This window comes from Pagrus major, chromosome 3, assembly GCF_040436345.1.
Source record: "Pagrus major chromosome 3, Pma_NU_1.0".
Lineage (NCBI taxonomy): Eukaryota > Metazoa > Chordata > Actinopteri > Spariformes > Sparidae > Pagrus > Pagrus major.
This window is the reverse complement of record NC_133217.1, coordinates 14,180,079-14,201,183: the sequence shown is the minus strand read 5'-3', so window position 1 is coordinate 14,201,183 and position 21,105 is coordinate 14,180,079. Positions and strand designations below refer to the sequence as shown.

The 21,105-nt window shown below is 39.7% G+C and overlaps 1 protein-coding gene and 1 long non-coding RNA gene across 2 annotated transcripts; both read left to right on the top strand.

Moving 5' to 3' along the window:
• Positions 1 to 1,360: 1,360 nt before the first annotated feature.
• LOC140993598 (tissue alpha-L-fucosidase-like) lies at positions 1,361 to 6,881 on the top strand. Its single transcript, XM_073463083.1, has 8 exons — positions 1,361 to 1,895; positions 2,009 to 2,143; positions 2,951 to 3,088; positions 3,191 to 3,296; positions 3,386 to 3,586; positions 3,960 to 4,150; positions 6,131 to 6,230; positions 6,325 to 6,881. The coding sequence occupies exons 1-8, from the start codon at positions 1,555 to 1,557 to the stop codon at positions 6,457 to 6,459; spliced, it is 1,347 nt and encodes a 448-aa protein (XP_073319184.1). The 5' UTR covers positions 1,361 to 1,554; the 3' UTR covers positions 6,460 to 6,881.
• Positions 6,882 to 8,166: 1,285 nt separating this feature from the next.
• Positions 8,167 to 9,963, top strand: LOC140993711 (uncharacterized). Its single transcript, XR_012178678.1, has 2 exons — positions 8,167 to 8,483; positions 8,716 to 9,963. It is a non-coding gene; the product is annotated as an uncharacterized lncRNA (long non-coding RNA).
• Positions 9,964 to 21,105: the final 11,142 nt, after the last annotated feature.

Sequence of the window (21,105 nt, the reverse complement as noted above, 5' to 3'; positions counted from 1 at the left end):
AAAGTTCACACCTCCACGGACCTTGTGTGCAGTGATGACCCGGGACCAGAGACCGTGATAGGCCGACCTTGTTCCCATGTGGAGTCCTATTAAAAAACAGAAAGTTACCTATGGGTGCATGTGTTAATATGTCCAAACAGTATATAACATAATATAATCAGAGTACTGGAAAAATACAAATAAAAAGGAACACGAATTTAATTTAAATGAGAAAATAAATAAAATCACATTGTTTTTTTGGCATATGCCTGTCTACCTTTAGGGCCATATTCAAATAGGCCTGGGGGAATCTGAATATTGTTTTGGAGTGAATCAATTTAATTTTTCTTTTCTTTCTTTTTTTATTAAATGAATTTATTTTATATAGTAGTTGATCTACATCTAGATTTGCACATTCTGTTGCCAATCTTTACACATTATTTTAAGGTGAAATAAAATGTTTCTGTAAGATTTTGTCCTTATAAACTGTCCTTATATAATATTGTTGCCTATTTACAATGAAATTTCAAATAGTTTTGAAGTTTTCTAATTAGGAATCTGAAAAATATTCAATACATACTCTAGGCTTCCCCAACACATTATTTAATACTGGAAATATTCTGTTCAAATTTCCCAATGAAACTATCTTTAGTTACTATATTTCTAAAAAAAAGTACACGTTGTTATTATAGTTAACATCTTCATGAAGGGAGGCCCAAAAAAATCTCCCTGGGGACGAATGTGATCTTCAGACATTTCTAATGGGCCATAATAAACCGTAATGAATCACAATCTTAAGGTGCTCTGTGTAGTTTTGGGGAAATATTTATAATCAGAAGAGAAAAATCATCATGGACTGAATGTAATGCCTAAACAAACAAACTAAATAAACAAACTCGTGGAATCATGACTGAATAAACAAACTGACCACACAATTTGATATTGTTTTACTTTGTTTACATGTGGCGGACCCTGCCACCTTTCTAGCTTCAAACAGTGTTCAAGGGACCTTATTTTCCTCTGAGAACAGCTTGTTTATTAACTTGTGGAAAATATAAATATCCCTGAGTTTGTGTTATTATCTCATTAAAATAATAATGGTGCCCCTTTAAATATGGGGTGTTGACATCAAGCAGGTCGTTGCCGATGTGACGTCAGCAGGACTGTATGTACCATTTTCAGGGAATTTGGGTGATTTATTTATTAACAATCCACATAGTAATTTCTTGTAATCTGGATGTTATAAATGTCATCTTGTAGATGTACACGTTGTGTCTGTGTATACAGGTATGTCCTGTGTAACGCTCATCTGTTAAATAAAGTTGTAATTAAAAAAAAAAAAGACAGAGGGGCAGTCACGTGACGCTTCATATGACTACAGTCATATGATGGAGACATTGTATTTACCTGAGGGGTAGAAAACAGGTGAAGTCCCAGTTTAATGTAGAAACCAGCAGTGGAGCAGTGTGACAGGACCGCGGGCTTATTGCTGAACACATATCAGCTCTAAACCGACTTTAGCTTCGTATTAGCATCACAGTGTAGCTGGAGTTAGCATTAAGCTAACCCGTTGTCATGCTAGCTCCAGTGGTTTTGGTCTTGGCTCTAGTGTCTCAGGCTGCGGCTCGGTACACCGCCGACTGGACGAGTTTGGACGCCAGGCCGCTGCCGTCATGGTACGACCAGGCCAAGGTGGGGATTTTTGTCCACTGGGGGGTGTTTTCTGTGCCCGGGTTCGGCAGTGAGTGGTTCTGGTGGCACTGGCAGGGCCAGCAGCCCCCGGACCAGAAGTGTGTGAGCTACATGTCTAAGAACTACCCGCCTGGCTTCAGCTACCCAGAGTTTGCTCCCCAGTTTCACGCTCAGTTCTTCAACCCGGAGGACTGGGCGGACATATTCAAGGCTTCTGGTGCAAAGTGAGTGGATTTCACTTCCGGTATTGAACTGGTTCTTCTTTTTAGACCTGCATCTAATCTGGTTTGCATTATCACACACACTGTTTGTTAAGCACACATTATCTCCACTGCAGGTATGTGGTCCTGACCGCCAAACACCACGAAGGATTTACTAACTGGGCGTCTCCACACTCCTGGAACTGGAACTCAGTTGATACTGGTCCTCACAGGGACCTGGTGGGAGATCTGGGAGAGGCGGTGCGCAACAGGTGGGCCATCAGATGTTTATTATGAAGCTCAGGGGCAGTGGTGTTTACAGCTGGTACTCACTAAAGGTATACAGTGAATTAAAGAGTGTTGCACAACCTGACCTGCTCATCACACAGTTCACCAGCTGTTTCCTCTTTCTGGCCAATGCCATTGTTACAATCAGTACATGCAGTCATGCATCCCTGTCCTCGTGATACTTTACATAAAAGTTATTCAAATGACTCTGAGATACACAAATTTTCAGTTCAGTAAAAAAAAGAGCCTTGGTAAGAGATCAGTGTTTTTGTATCAGCAGATGTCATGTGCTGAGTTATCATATTGTGAAAGAACAACTTGGATCAATTGCATCCCTCCCCCAGATTAGAGCCCAGCGATATATTGGTCAGCTGATATTATCTTGAGATATTAGCCTATCATCAGCCTATTAGCCTGTCTGATATGTGCCGATTTAAAAATGTTCTCTTATTTTCTTATTATAATGTAGAAAAAGAGGATATGGGTAATTTATAATTATTAAATTCCCAGTGAATTTCATTAGTTCAGCTGATTGTTATACTGTAAAATATCCTTCATCCGTTACATATCTTTGTCACAAGTGTTTGATAAACACATTTGATGGATCATTGCATAAAATGTGTGTGTATTGGCCAATATTTAGATATCGGTATTTTTTATCAGCCCCAAAAATCGAGTATCAGTCAGGCTCTACCACAAATATCAGGGAAATGTCCAACACTAAACAGTTAAATATTGTGCTGTTGAATGTGCAGCTTTTGCATTTTAATGTTGTTAATTTCCTTGTTAAGGTCATTGCACTATGGACTGTACAACTCCCTGTATGAGTGGTTCCACCCTCTCTACCTGACGGACAAGAAGAATGGATTCAAAACGCAGGAGTTTGTGATGAATAAACTACTACCAGAGCTTTATAACATGGTCGTAAGGTCTGTAGCACTTGTCAGCTGATTTCCATACAAACATGTTAACTGCATGTAATAAAGTCAGACCTCAGTATGTTTTATCTTTGTCTTCCTCTTGTTTTGCAGGTACAGACCTGAGGTGATCTGGTCTGATGGGGACTGGGAGGCACCTGACACCTACTGGAACTCCACCCAGTTCCTGGCCTGGCTCTACAATGACAGCCCTGTCAAAGTTAGTGTTTTTTATTTTTAAAGCAGTACATTCAGCTGTTAAGTATTTTCATATGGTTGAAAAAACTTACCAGATCTTCCTTGTATCAGGATACAGTAGTGACCAATGACAGATGGGGAGCTGGCTGTGCGTGTAAACATGGTGGCTACTATAACTGTGAGGACAAATATACTCCAGGCCAGCTGCCCCAGCACAAGTGGGAGAAGTGCACATCTGTGGACACACATTCGTGGGGTTACCGTCGAAACATGAAGATGAGTGAACTGATGGACTTGCCCACTATCATAGAGGTGAGGATATGTTATAGTATTATTTAGAATTGATTACCACACCAGCTTTTCTCTGCTATTATACATATAAATACAGATCATTCTGCTCTTGTACAGTACACAGCTGTCATGGACACATTTTTGTGTTACATGTATTTGAACTATTTACTGAAATATAAATCTGTAATAAAACCCAACATTCTCACAGGGATCAATCTAATCTAATGAGTGAAGTGTTGCTCTTATGATTAGTCAATTTTCGGATCCATGATCACTTGTGCCTTTATTTTTCTCATCATTGTCAGTCATCATATGTTTCACTGTTAAAAGTTGTACAAGAACAACATTCGGGCATCTCTGACTGGTTCTCCTCCTCCTCCTGCTTCTTTTGCAGGATCTGGTTCACACCGTGGCTATGGGAGGTAACTACCTCCTGAATGTGGGTCCCACACCTGATGGGATGATCCCTGCCGTGTTTGAGGAGAGGCTCAGGAGTGTCGGAGCCTGGCTAGAGATCAACGGGGAGGCCATCTATGCCTCCAAACCCTGGAGGATCCAGACCGAGAACACCACTGTGCCAGTCTGGTAAGAAGTAGTTAGGAGTTGCTGATCTTGTAGTTCCTGTCGTTAATAACTGAAGGCACAATTTCCTCAAGTCTGTATGGAAGTGGTAAAGTGTGTCTCATGATGCATCACACGTTGTCTAGAGAACAGAGATGGACTGAAATTAGTGTTAACACACTCAATTTAAGTTTCGCTCTGCTGTGGAAGAGCTGCTGCTGAGTGATCATGTTTAAGTGGTCGGGTCTGTAATCGAAAGATCTTTTGGATTTCAAATGTATTCGTAGACAGACAGAAAATCCATGAAATAACATGCAAAATTAGTCTGCAGCTTGAATTGAAAGGGGACATTGTGCCTATGCTGTATGCATCTTAACCACTCAGCTGCAGGGTGCCTTCAAATTGAGATCATTCATTTAAAGATCCTCTCCAGACATGATTTAAAATGTATATAAACAGTCAATACTGCGTTTCCACAAAAAAGTTATCTTGTTAAAATCCTTGAAATTATGTCCACTCACCATCCCTTGTTACAAATCCTGAATCTATGAATATGCACATTTCAAAGGTTTTACTTCAACCTACTTTACTGAAGAGTCCATTGTTAGTGCATGTGCATCGGAGGCTTCACGTTTCCACAACACACTTGTGTATGCCAGGAATGACTTTCGAACCATTTGTGATGTCACAAATCATGATCTTAGACCCGTCTCTTAAAATCAGATTTTCAACCAGCGACAATGAATGCGCAAGCAGCCGTCTAGTGTCAAACTCTACACAGTGATGCTCAAACATTCACCTGTAGAAAACTAAATGTTTGACTGGAGGCGAACTTTAAGATCTTTAAAAGCTCTAGTAATGAAAACACTGGAGATAATTGATGAGAAATGGTGGATGTAACTGGACCAGCTCTCGACCCTCTGCAGTTTGCATCATCAACACACACACAGTGAATCCTCATGTACTTGTAAGAAAGATTCAATTTTATTTCCATTTCAACTCTGATTATCAGTCTTCTCACAAACAGAACTAAGGAGTTATAAATGATCATTCAGTCTGTGCTTCACCTGGCTCATCACTGCAGGGTCGTGTCCTTTCGCCTCTATTTTTTTATCTTCTATACACATGACTGTTGTAGTAGTACATACAAAAATCAGTATATTGTGAAATCTGTTGTTATGTCTGTACTCAGTCCGTCAGATCATTGACACGAACCCAAACTGCAAGAATTTGTGGACTGGTGCGATCAATCTTTAATATCAGTCTTTTGTAAAAAATATATCCAAAACTAGAGAAATCGTAATCGAAACAAAACACAGCGACAGTCTTCTAACAGTGATACATGGCACAAATGTTTAAATCATTCAGACCTACAGTACAATTTACTGTGGATCTGTATATGATGACACTTCAGAATACAGATGTCATTGTGAAAAAGACTCAGAAGCGCCTCTACTGTCTGTGTAATGTTTTATTCTTTTATTGATAGCATCTGTAGCTTTGTTCATTTTTCTGCTGACTTGTCATGAGGACAAGAACTGACTTCAAGGTGTAAACTCATCTATAAAAAGTTATTGGTAAAACAATAGAAAGATCCTTAGTTCTGCTTTATACCTAACAAGTCCTCAATAAAAGCATATGAGACTGTCAACGATCCTACACATGTCCTCTAGGATTATTTAAAACATTTTAGATGTTAAACAAATAGTATTAAGTTTGGTTTTACTCCAGAAGCCATTACACCTGTGAACAAGTGCAAGTAACGGTCAGTTAATCTTGTGTATAAACTGATAAATGCACCTGCATTTCTGTCCTCATCCCAATTCTCTGTTATGTCCTTAGTGTATTTTTACATTATGCGTGTTAATGAATTGTCTATGTGTGCATCTGTTCGTGCCCACGCTTGCCTTGAATCGGACCTTGAGGGATGATTCAAGGCAAGCGAGGGAACGATGATGATATTTTGAATTGAACTGATGCAAGTTCTCATCTCCGTCTCTCTAGGTATACATCTAAAGGAGCAACCGTCTTTGCCATCATGACAACCAAACCTCCCAAAACCACAGTACAACTAATGGGACCTAAAACATCAGCAGCTACTAAGGTAAAGGGACTGAGACAGTGATGCCTTTATACAGATTATAAAACCTCAAGTCCATACATGAAATGTAAGAAACTGATTTTTGTCTTTTGTCCAGGTGACCTTGTTGGGTAATCCACAGCCTTTATCCTGGTCCCCAGTCAGCCCCAGTGCTGGCCTTATTGTCCTTTTGCCTGAACTTCCCTACTCCCCTGGTCGGGCCTGGACACTCACACTGGATGGTGTCCAGTGAGCCTTACACCCTGGAAGTCAGGGTCAGACCTCTACAAGGCTGAATGTTTAGAATCCGTTCATCTCAGGATAATGGGAGGATAAGGGGAAACTTGTGTACTTTGCTTGAAAGACCAGCGCTTATGTCACCTTTAAGTATTTTTGCCAAAATGAAAATAATGAAACACTCTTCTTGAATGATTCCTTTGTAGCTTGGAAGAGTGAAGGGTCACCCAGTCTGAATTGTGCTCTTTTGTAATCATTTATGGAAGAAAAGTGGAATCTGCTGTTCAGTGTGCAAAGCTTTCCTGGCATCTTCTCAGCGGTTTTAAAAATGATTCAAGTGGTTAGTTTCAAAATGAATAGTTTACATACAAAGCACTTTTTTATTTTTTTACTGTATGCTTTTAAAATGTTTGAATAAAAGATGAGTTGATGAATGAATGGTTGTTTGTTCAGTATATTTGTGGTTTTAAAGGTTCATGCTATCCTGACGAAAAGCGACACATTTTTAGATCTAAATCAATGTAACGACATAATAAAATGCTGTTGGTCAGGATCCATTTTCTTACATCTGTCTGTGTCCTTGGCTTGCAGGGTTTTTGAATCCCTCAAAGCAAATCGAGAAAACAAAGCTGCCTTTTTAATGTTTCTAATGGAACGTCAAGCATCCTTCAGTACTCTCATGTTGAGCTCAGACACAATTACCTCTAAATTCAAATCCCATCTGAGTTTCTGTCGTCTCAGATAAGATGTACAAACCTTTAGAGGTGCTCAAGTACGACAAAACAACTTCTTTGTTTGTACTACATCATACGGACATGATTGGGGAAAAGATTACATGGATACAGATTGCTGTTTTGCTGTGCAGTGCAGGACTTGTAAGCACTTTCAGCAACTAAATCGAGAGCCTCAGGTGACATTATTCATTCACCTCCCACACTACTATATTTGACTAAGTCCTGAGCTTTGGTTGTAGTCTGCTTCTCGTACCCCAAGGCTACTGCTGCGTGTTTTTAGTCTCAGGTGGACACTTCATCTTCAGTAACAGCAGACTGGATTCATGAGTACAGTTCTTCACCACGGCTATTGTGTGAAGGGACAAAAATATCCCCTCAATGTGTCAGCCTGAGTTTATTCCTGCCTGGGAAAAGGATGCCCTTGGGGATTGTGCATTTGACTCAGAATGCCTGTGCTAAATGTTTCTCTCTTCTTTCTTTTGACCTGCTTGGTATTTGCATTGCAAATCGCAGGTAAAACAGAGAGCGCAGAGAATCGTGTCTTATCTGGCTCATTATGGAGTTATAATTGTTGCAAAACTATTGCTGTGTGTGTAGTCAGATCTGTGTGTGCGTGTTCAGATCTGTGTGTGCGTACTTTATCATTTGTGTGTGTGTAATCAGATCTGTGTGTGCGTGTTCAGATCTGTGTATGTAAAAAAAAATCCGTATGTCTGTGTTCTGTAAATGCATCATGGATCTGCGTACATATTTACATACCTGTAAATGTCTGTCATTTGTAAATTTTACACGTGACTTTTGCTACACTTCTGCCGTGGCAGCGTGTCATTGTTGGGGTAACAGATGATCGTTAGCCTAACAACTTACTGTAAGTAAAAGTTCATGTTTTAGCAGTAACTTAGTTGTCAGCTAATGTGCGTGTTCAGATCTGTGTGTGCGTACTTTATCATTTGTTTATCATTGTTTTAACTTAGTTGTCAGCTTCAGTTTGTTGGAGTTTTCTGATTAACTGTGAGGTCAGCGAGGGTAAAAAACTGCAGAAGATGAACCAGTGTCTGATGAACTGTTCTCTGGACAAGAGTAATGAACTCTGAGGGCTATAGTGGATGCTGTCATCACTGTAGACTGTTGCTGCTCTTAATATGCTGATGTTCCGATGTTCTGATGTCCTGATGTTAACCCTGCCTGTTGTACAGATGAATACTCTTTCCTTGATGATGCTGGTGTTCCTGCTGTCGGCTGGCTGCAGTTTGGCTGATGTTGACCTGAACTGGTTGACTCAGGTTGTAGAAGGCATCAGGGCCAAGTAAGTGGACATTTCTTAACCCAAATAACAAAAAACATAATGAGCTCCGGTTCCTCTGATCTGCCACATCAGATCATTTTGATGAAGAAACTCTTCGAAAATGTTGGAGGACAGATCAGATCCTCTGTGAACACAACTCTAGTTTTATGATGAGCTGAAATTCAGTATAAACCTCCACTCTGTGGCACATCTTCTCAGCTGTGTGTGTTTTTGAATCTTTTACCTTCGACAGGTACAGATTAGAGGGACAGTTCTGTCTGGCTGCAAATATCCCAACGAACCTCAACCCAATGGACCTTCATCAAGACCTCCAGGACAATAGTTACATAGAACATGTTAAGGACATGCTTAACGACGGTGTATACACAGGCGACAATGTGGTCGTAGCCAGACCTGCAGGACCGGTACATGCAGAAGCTGAAGTTCTGAGAAACTTGGGACAATTGGCGAAGAACAAGCAGAATAACGTCCTGCTCATCTATTCCTACCTCTCCCCATGTGGAGACAAGTGTACAAACCCAAGCCATGAGTACAACATCCTCTATAACATAAAAACAAAAATAATAGATCAACAACAGAAAGCAAATGTTCCACATTGGAGTAATGTTGTCTTTGTGTTCACAAGAGTCTATGATGACCCCAATAATGCTGGCCAGCTGACAACCAAAGAGGATTTGGTAGAATCACTCAACCAGCTTGGGGGAACTGGGCTTGGTCTCCGAAACATTTTCCGCTGCTACAAACCCATAAATTTAGAATTTCAGTGCCACAGCTGCTCATCACAGGGGTCAGTTTCAAATGTTTGTGTTGATAACAACTTTGTACCTAGCAGCAGCCCAGTCACGGACAAGAGCAGGAAGAAGAGCAGGGACAGCAGCAGAGACAGCAGCAGCATTATTAGCAGTAAGAGAGGTAGACACGACAGTCTGAGTGGAAGCAGCAGCAGAAATCCAAATGGGGAGGAGCAGCAGTAGACTTGGCAGATGGGTTAGATGAGTTCTGGTTTCTAATATGATTTAGTTGATACATCACAATCTGATCCAGCTGACTGAACTTGAGAGATCTTGATGCTTAATGACGCAGTTTTTTCCTGAATTACAGATATCTGCATATCTCTATGAATATAAAGCTTCTGAATGTTTCTATTGTCCAACCACTTATCTGGGTGATTTGACCTGTTCTTCTTCCTGTTGATTAAAAACACATGAACTCCTGAATGTTACATACATCTTAAAATGCCCTGTAACAAATTCTTTGATAGAAATGAAAACTTCTGAAGCATTAAACATTTTAGTGAATCATCCTGTGACCAGTGACCTTACTGATGGATTACACGTGATATAATTATGATATTTTAATGATACCTCCCTGATCTCTGTGAACTCACCTCAGTGTTGACAACAATCATTTTATTTTCATGTAAAGACTGAAAGCCTTCACTGTTCTGCATGTTCATTTTAAATAAAGCTTCAGCATCAAACCCTGTCTCTGTGTGACTTTCATCTCAATCAGCACCAACAAAGACCAACTATCAATTATCAGTCAATTATCAATACATAATCAATTAAGAACAAATGTTTGTCTTTTAACACTTGACTGATTTTATGGCAGCTGATTGGACAAAGAATGACGATCATGCAATTCTATTAAGTGTATCTGAGTCTGAGACTTTCTACTTTTCAATGGTCTGACTTGTGATTCGCTCGTAGCACCTGTAGCTCCGCCTCCAGAGCTCGACCTCTCTCTCTCTGAAGCCTTAGCAACTCCTCCTGATTGGACAAAACACACGTCAATCACATTTACATCCTAATGGTCGACTCATTCAGATCTACATCAGCAGATCATACGATCTGTGAGTGATGATGATGATGATGAGGAAGGACCTCAGAGCAGACTGGTCATTTATCTTAGGTCCACTCTGACTGGAGCCCTGTGGATTAGGCTCGTATTGATTGGCGATCAGATCATATATTGATGATTGAAGGGTTGATCGATTGTTTTTTTTTTGTCTGCACTGATATTAAAGATAATTTTATCTTTTCTGTCATAGTTTTAACCATTGCTGAGGTGGCTGCTACATTTCTTCACACCAAAGGGTCAATCACATTTACAGTTTTTACCCCTCCCCCTGGTGTTGCCCCTCAGAACAGAGTTAAAGGGGTAGTGGTTGACATCTACCCCTCTGAAATGGGACCACCCTTCAGACACTCATCAGTAGTCATTAGACATTTAACCCTGACACCAGCTGGCTGCTTCACTGTTTCTGTTTCAAAATGGAATCTGAGTCAAAGCCAAGCCCCGCCCACCTCGCAGTATGTCATCCATCAGGGGCAGTGTTTATTGGTCAGTGTGGTGCATTCTGGTTGTTGTAGGACACCACAGCACCTTTTCTGTTTTCTCTGCTCATGAAACAAGTTCAAAAGTATTTACGTCTTCCTGCTGCAGAGACGGACCAGATTTACATAAGAGCCGTCTGTAAGCTGTGAAGTACTTATTTAACTGTGTGTTGAAGTGTGTGTGTGTGAAGTGTGATCTTGATCTCAGTGAGACTGTTTAAATAAAGGATTTTTATCCCCGCCAACACACAATTCCCTATTAATTTTGCATGGAGCACTACACGTGTCTGTCAATAGTTCTCCTCCTCTGCTGAGATCAGCCTGGAAAAAGTCCAGCCTCTTGGTCCTCAGTCCTCTGACTGACTGTGGCCTCCTCGAAATCCTCCTGACCCTGTAAAAGGCTGAAGTTCTCGCCTGCTGACTGCAACTGAAAGTCTATTTTGTTGAAAAATGCTCTCATAAACTTTTGTTGAAGCCCTTTTGATAAACCTACTGTATATGATACAAAATGCATGAAATGAATGATTCTTTTGTCGTTTCTTAGTATTGAGAGAAACTAGATCAATAAAAAATCATAACAAAGATAATATGTGAAGTGTTGTTTGAATTTTTAAAGTTCATTTACATTAAGTTTAGCCTTCAGGAGAAGGAGGTTATACATCCTACTGGATTTTCTCCCACTAAGTTTTTATTAAGTCATTACTAAGGGAGGAAATTACCTACCTGTTAAAGCATAATTCTGCTTTTTACTTTTTTTTGGGTTTTGTTTCCCTCAGTGATTCACAGACGAACGTGAATATTGTATTGGACTCATGATCATACGATGTTTTGCATGTTAGAGCTTCCACAATGAGAGCATCGTTGACTCTGATGACGAGGACACGCCAGAGCGAAGCACATCATCTCATTAGAGAGGATGACAACCAGCAGTGTCTGAGGAAGTGGAGGCAGGGGCAATGGACGTGGGAGGGCGACAGGTCAAGAAACAGATGTTCATATGTTGAGTAAAAGATCTTCAAGCTCAAAGGATTGCACATGAGCAGGTCAGCTTCTAACGTAGAACATTACTGGTGCTTTCTTTCCTGATCAACACCACCTACAACTATTTGTGTTTGTACAGTATATTGACCAGGCATGTGACCTAAACACACAAGTGCCCTAATCAGAATCACACATTTTGCCAAGTAGTTTTCACTATTTGAATTTGTGTTGGTAAACACAGGGACATCTGTACAGCTTTGTCCAGGAATGTATAAAGTATTCACCACTGAAAGTGTATATGTTCACAGTATGCTGAGGACAGTCGAGCTCTGTTCCATAAAAATGTCTAATCATGTTGCTCGTCTGTTGCTTTACAGGCCAGAATTCAAGGACTACGTTTGGAGCAATCACATGAAGTGCTGGAACTATTCCTTGTTTTGTATTATCTCTAACTTGCTTCAATGAAGTCTTGAAAATGATGAATGTCTTTTCTTTACACTTCCAGCATAAACAACCAGCCCATTACAGTTCTTTCACTTTACATAATGCACTAATAATAACAACTGAATTAGGCAAGACTCTTGTTTATTCCATTTCTTGGAACACATGTAAATAAATAACACAACAAAAATAGTAAACATTTTATTGTTTAGACAATATACAGTACAATTAGCATAAACAACTATATACAGGAAGGACATCCAGAGGTTTATTGACTGATTATAAACACAGACCTGTTGATGTCGATGTTGTCTCAATCCTGTACTGACAGTAAATACAGCTTTTCAAAGACCTTGAAATTACTTTCAATTTATTATAACACCACAACTTGAGTTGCATTTTATGCAGTGACAAATATTCCTGAAAACAACCAGAAATAGTCTCTGTTACATCAGAATTGTGCCATTTACAGTCATTTCATATTTACCAATTCTATTTTTTTTTTTTTTTGGGGGGGGGGGGGGGGGGGTTTAGCAAAATGTCACTTTCAGAGTAATTTACATGTTTTCACGTTCTCATTATTTTTACTATGCATTTGACAGTAGTGTGTACAAGCTCTACTTGCTGGACCTTTTGTTGTACACCTTAGAGTACCTGGCCTAAGAGAAAGGAGTTCCATCATTTCTGCAAAAAGTATAATAATTACAGAAAACTGGGTAAGGATGGAGAACTGAATGTGTTTACAGGACATAAAGTTACATCTGAATGTGTTTATGGGGCATAAAAATGTTATTGATTCTCTCAAAGACAACACAGGACTGTTGCTTTATAAAAAAAAAACAACCTGGAGTTAGGTGGGTGATGGAAATTATTTGAAGGGATTGTCAGGTGCATTCTGTTTCCCACATTCTACTGTGGTCAGCTGACAGTCAGATCATGAATTGAAATGCAAAGTCTATTTTCTTTTAAAAATGTCTTACTAATATGCAATAATCTCAAGCGTTAGGCTAACATGTGACTGCTAGGACCAGTACTTGAAGCATTTTCCTGGTGCAGCTAATGAAATGATGTCATTTCTTTTTGTATTGTATCCCTGCTAAGGAGCACATTCATGCACATAGAGCAAAACAACATGAAATGAAACAAGCAAATATGTATATATGAAATGTATCAGTGGTCTGATCCATGTTGCTATCAGCATCAAGTTACACTCACCTGTCAGAGAGAAACATCAGGGCATGGTTCTGTGTGAACTGATGCTTCAAGGCTGGAACTGTAGAACACAGAAATGGGCTACATCAGCACATTTGTAAAACATCTAGTTCAAAGGCTATATGAATGAACGTCACATAAGTACCATTTAACAACATCGGCTCACAAATACAATGCAAACTATATTCACAGATATATGCAATCGTCCCATGACCTCTGAACAGTGGACTTGGCCTTCCACATGTGTAGCACACAAGAATTAGTCCGCCCCTCACACACAGCTCGTCTGGACAATGTCCAAAACAGCCCAGTGTAGCAGTGCATGTGTGAACACTGCTATATGGATCAGACCCACAGTATGTGTAAACGTTGGCCTGCGTGTAAATGGTGACGTTACATGTAAATACATTTCATACAGAAGTTGTCTATCAAAGCTAGCTGGCTAACGTTAGCTACAAGCAGACAATGCTAATGATGGGGAAATAAATACGACAGCAACATATGGAGCTAACTTTAGCTACTTTGACTACATAATGCAGAGTAATAATACATTTTCCCCAAACAAAACAAACCAGCTCATTACCTGTCCAACAGAGACACAGCTATCATGGCGTCTGCTTTCAGGCCTTCGACTCCATCAGTTGTCGCCATTGTTGAACAGCCACTCTCATTTCACCTCTAGAGCTATCCAACTTCTTTTTGTTTGTAGCCTTCTCGAGTTTGATCTTTCTTTTCTTGCTCTGTTTGGCACTGCACTCTGCTGTAGGTGCAGCTGGTAATAAAAAGTGTATTTTTACTTTTTCTGCCATTCTTGTCCGTAAACAACTCCAACAGTGGGTGAATAGAGTGCGCAATGAGTGGTGGGCGGAGTCAGCGCGGGCTGGGCAGGTAAGGACAGATTGATAGACAGGTGGACTGTCCATACAATATCTTTGGGCTGCTACAATTGATTGGATGAAGTTTTTACAGCCCTGTCGCTGCCACAGACCATGGATTTTTTTAAACTTTTTTTTCAAAATCATTTTATATTTTGATTGCTGTCTGGATGTTAAGAGATTGTATACAAATACAATAAAAAATGTTTCTGAACAGAATTACTAACCCCAGCTTTAAAGAAGACCTAGTATCTGTTTTTTGTTCCAGTGGTATAGGCTTGTGTATGAAAAAGTCTGCACCAACAGAAACTCCTTTCTCCCACAGTAAACACTGCTCCTGAAACACCTCGTCAGTAGTCCCGCCTTTAATTCTGTGCCTTTGTGACATCCACTACCTCACCATTTCACAGAATAAAACTATGAACCTGAAAATGAGCATAATGTGTCTCCTTTAAATTTATCTTGAGAAAATGCCACTAGTTTGGAAACTACTTGGAAAAGTAAAGTAAAATTAGTTGTCTGTATTCTGCAGTTGAAATACATTACACTCTCCTAGCACAGTTGTCATAAAGGCCCTAAAATTTATTTTTTCTATCTATTAAAGGAATAGTTAAACATTTTGGGAATTTTGCTTATCTGGTTATTGGAGGAGAAGATTGATACCACTCTTATGTCTGTTGATATGAAGCTAAAGCCAGATCTGGTTAGATAAGCTCAGCATAGACTGGAAACAGGGGGGAGCACTCTGGCAAAAATCATACTATCAAAATGTTGAACTCTGGCTTAAAATCCATGAAAAAAAATCAGAAAAAAAAGCCGAAAGTAACTTCCTAGAAAAAGAGAGTTGGTTGTTGAGTCTCATCCCCAGGTCGTCAAATACTGCCGCTGTGGTGGGAGTCTAGACAATCAACTATCTTTCTCTAGGAAATTACTTTTTATGGCTTTAAGCAACACTTAAGTCCAAAATGGTGGAAAGGTTTGAGTTTGTTTGTTTGTATTGCCAAGCCGCTGTCTATCATACCACACCCACACAGTCCTGAGGGAGAAGATGAGCTGAGTATTTGATCAACTCTTCATAAATAATAACCAAGAAAGTTTTATATCCAAACTTTTCCAAAACACTTTTGACGGTTGCTTATAAAGCCATGAATATTTAAAGGGTCAATTCACCCCAAAATCAAAAACACATTTTTCCCCTCATACCTGTAGTCCTATTTATCCATCTAGATTGTTTTTGGTGTGAGTTGGCGAGTTTTGGAGATATTGGCTGTGGTGATGTTTGCCTTCTCTCCAATGTGATGGAGCTTCATGGCACTCAGCTTGTGGTGCTCAAAGCGGCACAAAAATACATTTGAAAAACTCAATGACCCAGTTACTCAGAATAATCCACAGAATTTGTTATGAGCAGTTTCAGGTAGAACTAGTTTCTTTCTATATCAATGCAAAAAGGAAGCATGTATCTACTCATGGACGAGAGGCTAGCTAACTGAGCTAGCTAACGTTACAGCTCAGCCGTGGAGGCCAGAGGCTGGTTCACAATAGACGTGCGCTTCCTCCTGCCCGGTACAATGATACGATGTAGTCCAGTAGAAAGAAAGTAGTTCCTGCATGAAAATGCACACAACAAGGGTGAGTGCTGTATGTTTTTGGCGCTTTAAGCACCACAAAAGGCAGACATCTCTCTGGCTGCTATCTCTGAAACTTGGCAAGTCACACCAAAACAAGCCAGGTGGATAAATATCACTACAGGTAGGAGGAAAGATATGTGTTTTTGATTTTGGGGGATGAACTGTCCCTTTAATATGATACATTCAATAGAGTCAGAAAATCAACACCAAAGAAAGACAAAGGAGACACAGCACCCCTCATTTAACTCGCTAAAATAGCTTTATAATAATCATATTAATAGTAATAATATTAGCCATTAGAAAATGTTTTGACAACGTTGACAGTGTTACATTCTGTGTTGGGGTAAACCACGTCACAGTGTGCCATCTCTCTGGGCTTCAGCGCTATCAAGACGTGCTCCTTTTGACACATCTAGATCCATCAAACATACAAGATCAATAAATAAATTCGTATGTACATATGAGAACCACAACACAACAAACAGAATCATGTTTTTTCACTTCACTGTGCAACGCCCACCCCCCACACTGCCGTCCAGCACGTATTCAGACCGCATCTCCCGCTCACTGTGGTGTTCTCATGCATCTTGTGTATCCACTGGTGGCATTATGAAACAAAAGTTCACATCTTATGGCATCGCTATTGCTATATGCTCCAGTCAGTTGTTTTTATCGGAGAAAAAAACAGAAGCATTGAATGTTTGTATGTACAATATGCTGTCTTGGCACTGAATCAAACGTATAAAAGAAGAGAACTCAAGAATAAAGCCGAGCTCAAAGACAGAAAAGCTCGCCGTATCAAACCCGTCTGGTTAAAAATCATGGTGTTCAGTGAGAAACACGAGAAAGAGATGAAAGAGGAGGAGAGAGTGGAGAACGAGGGGCTATTGAGTTTTTGCTACATTATAGAGTAGAATACAGAGAGAGTAGAGTCTGTGTCAGTATGATGTCCACGTTGTTTTCCTCCTCAGGCAGAACTGAGAGTTCAGAGTGGAATAAATGCACATGGAGAAAGAAGATGTCATGTTTGGATCTTCCATACAGTCCATCCGTTCAAACGCTTACTTTCCTCTTTTGGTGATCTCTCACTCCTCATTGGAGCGTCCATCATTGATCCCAGAGAAAAGTGTCTTCCCAGAGTTATTGTCAGTTTGCTTTTTCTTCTACTCCGTCTCCTCAGTAGCAGCGATTTAAGACTCGTCATCGTAGATTCAACTGTTATTTTTTGTTATTGTACACAAGACTCGCCCTTGAATACAGAACAATGTTTACCCATAGCTATAGTCGACAACACCGTTTATAATAATGAGAGTGATGGCGATAATTAATCCTTTTAATGACAGTAATCATACTAATAATAATCATATTGTAATAACAATATATGTAATATTGAGAAGAGCAATGTCCATTGGCAACAGGTATTTACATTTTTGTAAACGTGAGGGTGGCAGGGTATTCATTTTTTGTGTAGATACACTCACACATGCACGCACGCACACACGCACGCTCACACACACACACATACTGTACACACAAATGCAGTTACACCTCAGAGCTAAAGGCACATCGGAGTTTCAGTTAAACATCTTCAAGGGTTTGAGCTGCTCTGGAGGCAGAGGGGAGGAAAACCTCTGAGAGATGAACCAGAAAATACGTTTTGAGGCAAAACCCTGCAGGTGAAGAGGGTAAGAATTTTAACCAATGAAACATCAGCAGTTGATGACTCACATTAAGTTTTCTACAATTTTATGATTAATTATGCTTGTGCTGAACAGAAATCTGAATGTCGGTTCAAAATTCCTGTTTCGTTTTGTTCACATACAAGATTCAATGGTTTTTAAAGAGGGAATTTTGAATCTCTCTTTCTTGTCATTGGCCTTCACAAGGTTTTGCTTTTTGTTTTTTGGAATAAAATCAGGCAATGAATGATTTATGAGCAAACTCCTCTGTGAAAACCTTTAGGGACTGGAAAGTTTGGTGTATGTTGAAGTGGAGAAAATGGCCTGTAAAGATATGTTTTGTAGAATGACATACATGTTTCGGCAAAAATAAGACACTGCAGGTAAGTAAGACAGAATACCTATAGAATACAATAATTGACCCATTATTATCATAAAACTCTCCCAGTTGATTAATTATGTTAAGACAATTATTTTTTGTATCATAAGTTTTCTGAAAATGTATGTTTAATTATGCAAATTTACAGACATTTTACATTTTCCTTGAGAAAAATTGTGTAAAATGTGTATTTTACATATTTTCTTTCCACTAGTCTGAAAGAAAACATATAATGGTGGCAAAATAGCCCAAAATCACAAAATTGACTAGTGCATGAAAAAACAATTGATATTTCAGCCTGCTGTGTCGGGTTAAAGGAGTTTGGTGAAAGTATAAGAAAACATAATTAAATATATAATCATAAGGATTTTCATTTTTACTGTCCATGGTTAACATTTTTCAGTTATCCCCATTTAATGTATTCACATTCTGTAATTTGTTTTATACAAAGTACTTTTCAGTTTGAGCGGCAGAGTCCACCTTTCCTGGAGTGGATTGAAATTGCCTACAAATGCACAAGAGATTCACAGGAAACGTTGCACGTATGTAATCTAGTAATCCAACAAAGATATATTAAATCACTGCTGATGCTAACCCAACATTTCGTGTTGCTGCTCGGTAGTTCGAAGCATTCAACAGCTGAAAAACAGGGTTTGTTCAGTGAAAAAATGCATCTACGAAATGAGACATGGTAATTTTCACCACTTTTTGACAGCTGTTCTCTTGTAAAGCAGAAAAAAAAGCTTCTCCCACTGAGGTCAAACTTAACCAGCGACTTTGCTTTTTTCCTCCAGAGCAGCTCTGCCTCTCAGAAATGTCGACATAACTAAAACTCAAATCTGCTGCTACAGCCTCCCTCCTGCAGATGTACAGTATACAGCACACACACGTTGGCTACAAGTGAGCTCTCGCCTCAACCACCACTCCTTTCACTCTCGTTCTCCAGTCTCAGGAAATGGCTACTGGAGAATCTGGGCTCAGTGGATCCCCCCTGTCATTTAAGAACATGGACAAAGTTCCTGTGGGACTGATCTGGTCCTGTATTTTCAGGGTCCGTTGGTTGTGTGGTGTCCCCTGAGGACAGAGGCTTGAGTCGGGGTTGGAGACACTGCTGCTAGAAACTGAGGTACTCTGAGTTGACTTGTCCGTCTGGCTGTCCACAAGGGGTTTTTGCACTTCTAGAAAGAGGTGAAAGGGTTCGTATAGTAGTCCGTGTGGTGTGGTGGTGAGTGCTCAGATCACGATTGTACAACTATACGCCCAGGTGCTATTTTTAGCTGAGGCTCTTGTATTCATACTGGGAGGATATAGGATAGATGGGTGAAACACTGAACAGAAAATATGGAAATCCTACCACCGAAAGTGTGTTTGCGATGGACCTGTTTCAAGGCAAGGTGGCTGGCTAACACCTCAACATGTGATCAAAAGTATAGAGGAGAAAGTCAGCGAGAATTGAAGAAGTAGTAGTTGCTACGGCGGATAAATATCCCACAAAGCCTCTTTGATTTCCTGGTGTCCCTCGAGCCTGACTCGTAATGGAAAGACCTTGGCCATCCCTCCGTGCGTAGGTGCGAGGACTGTGAGGGTGGAATCAAGAGGCCTTCACAGTGGAGTAACAGTATAAAAGCAGGTCTTTGTGCTTTGTTTAATGAGGGCTGTGTCAAACACCGCTGAGATGTTGTCAAGTTGGAGGGTAACAGAGGAGAAGGATGAGGGGATAAAAAGGCTGCTCTACAGCCCACACTGCTGCAGATGAATTAAACATGATTCTCAGCCCTTTTTTTTCTCTTCGCCAGGGCAGCTCGTTTCACATGGAGGTGGTTAAATTGATCTGTTGAGATTCACATCAAAAACACTGATTGCTGTTTTTAAGGTTGTCAGTATTATTGTCCTCCAAGGATATAATCTTTGTACAAAGAAGTGACTCGTTGAAATAACTGCACTGTAAAATCTCAATTTTCTTTTCCTCGATCACAAAAAAATGGTTCAGAAGCTACAAAATTTCGCTTACATTTTATCAGTCGAAAGAATTTGATTCGGCTGAATTTTTCAAATGAGGTCGACATAAAACATGCAGTATCAACTTCAACAGAAATCCGCCAGTCTTAAGTGTGTATTGCACGTGAGAGTGAGGGAGGGAGAGAGGGAGGGAGACAAAGGGTGGCAAGTCGGTACAATAAAAACATTTTTGTCAACAATATTCTCTGGAGACTTTATACTCTTCTATTTACATATCTTTCTATTTATATACTGTAAACTGTGTTCAAAGGAAACCTCCACATATAGCTGGTTAGGCACATGTAGTTGGTTCTAAAGAGGAAATACAGGGAGGAGATGTACAGCAGTATATGTTGTTCGAACCACAGACGGATATACAGTAGGCCTAAGGAGGATCATACTTGGCAAGTAACACTCTTGCCAGTTATATACCCTGTGAACCTGACCCAGCACTCACAAACTGAAGATAATAATCATTTGAAATTTCTTTTTCACATGTACTGAGTCTGGATATGCCACACAGCTGTAGTATAACACAATGCTATAATCTATCATAATAATACTGTAGAATTTCACATTTGATATATGCTTTTTTTGTACATATACTGTACTCAATAGTCTCTACTAATCTAGAAATGTAGATTATATTATAAAATATACATCTCCCATTAAAATATCCCATTTTGCCAACACATTCCATCCAAATAGAAAAAGAAAAGAAAACTGGTCATGCTAAAAGATCCCATATTTTGTGTTTTTTTTCTCCTTAAAATGGCTGATTTGGATTTTAGTATTCACCGGGCTTCATCACACACGTCCCTCATGACACGCAGCCCTTCATATTCACGCCACACGCACGCATACAAGCCTATATGCACCATCCATACAAAATACTTCACTTAGAAACATCTGCTCCGGACATAAATTCACAAATGAGACTCCTTCAAAGCTTTTAAAAATCATGCTACACTTTGTCCGATAGTATGATTTCAAGAAGTGAATAAAGAAGAGGGGAAAGGAACACCTAGTGCAGCAAACATACAGTACGATGCCATTTGTAACAAGTGTTATTTAATCTCAAGCGTGATTACCA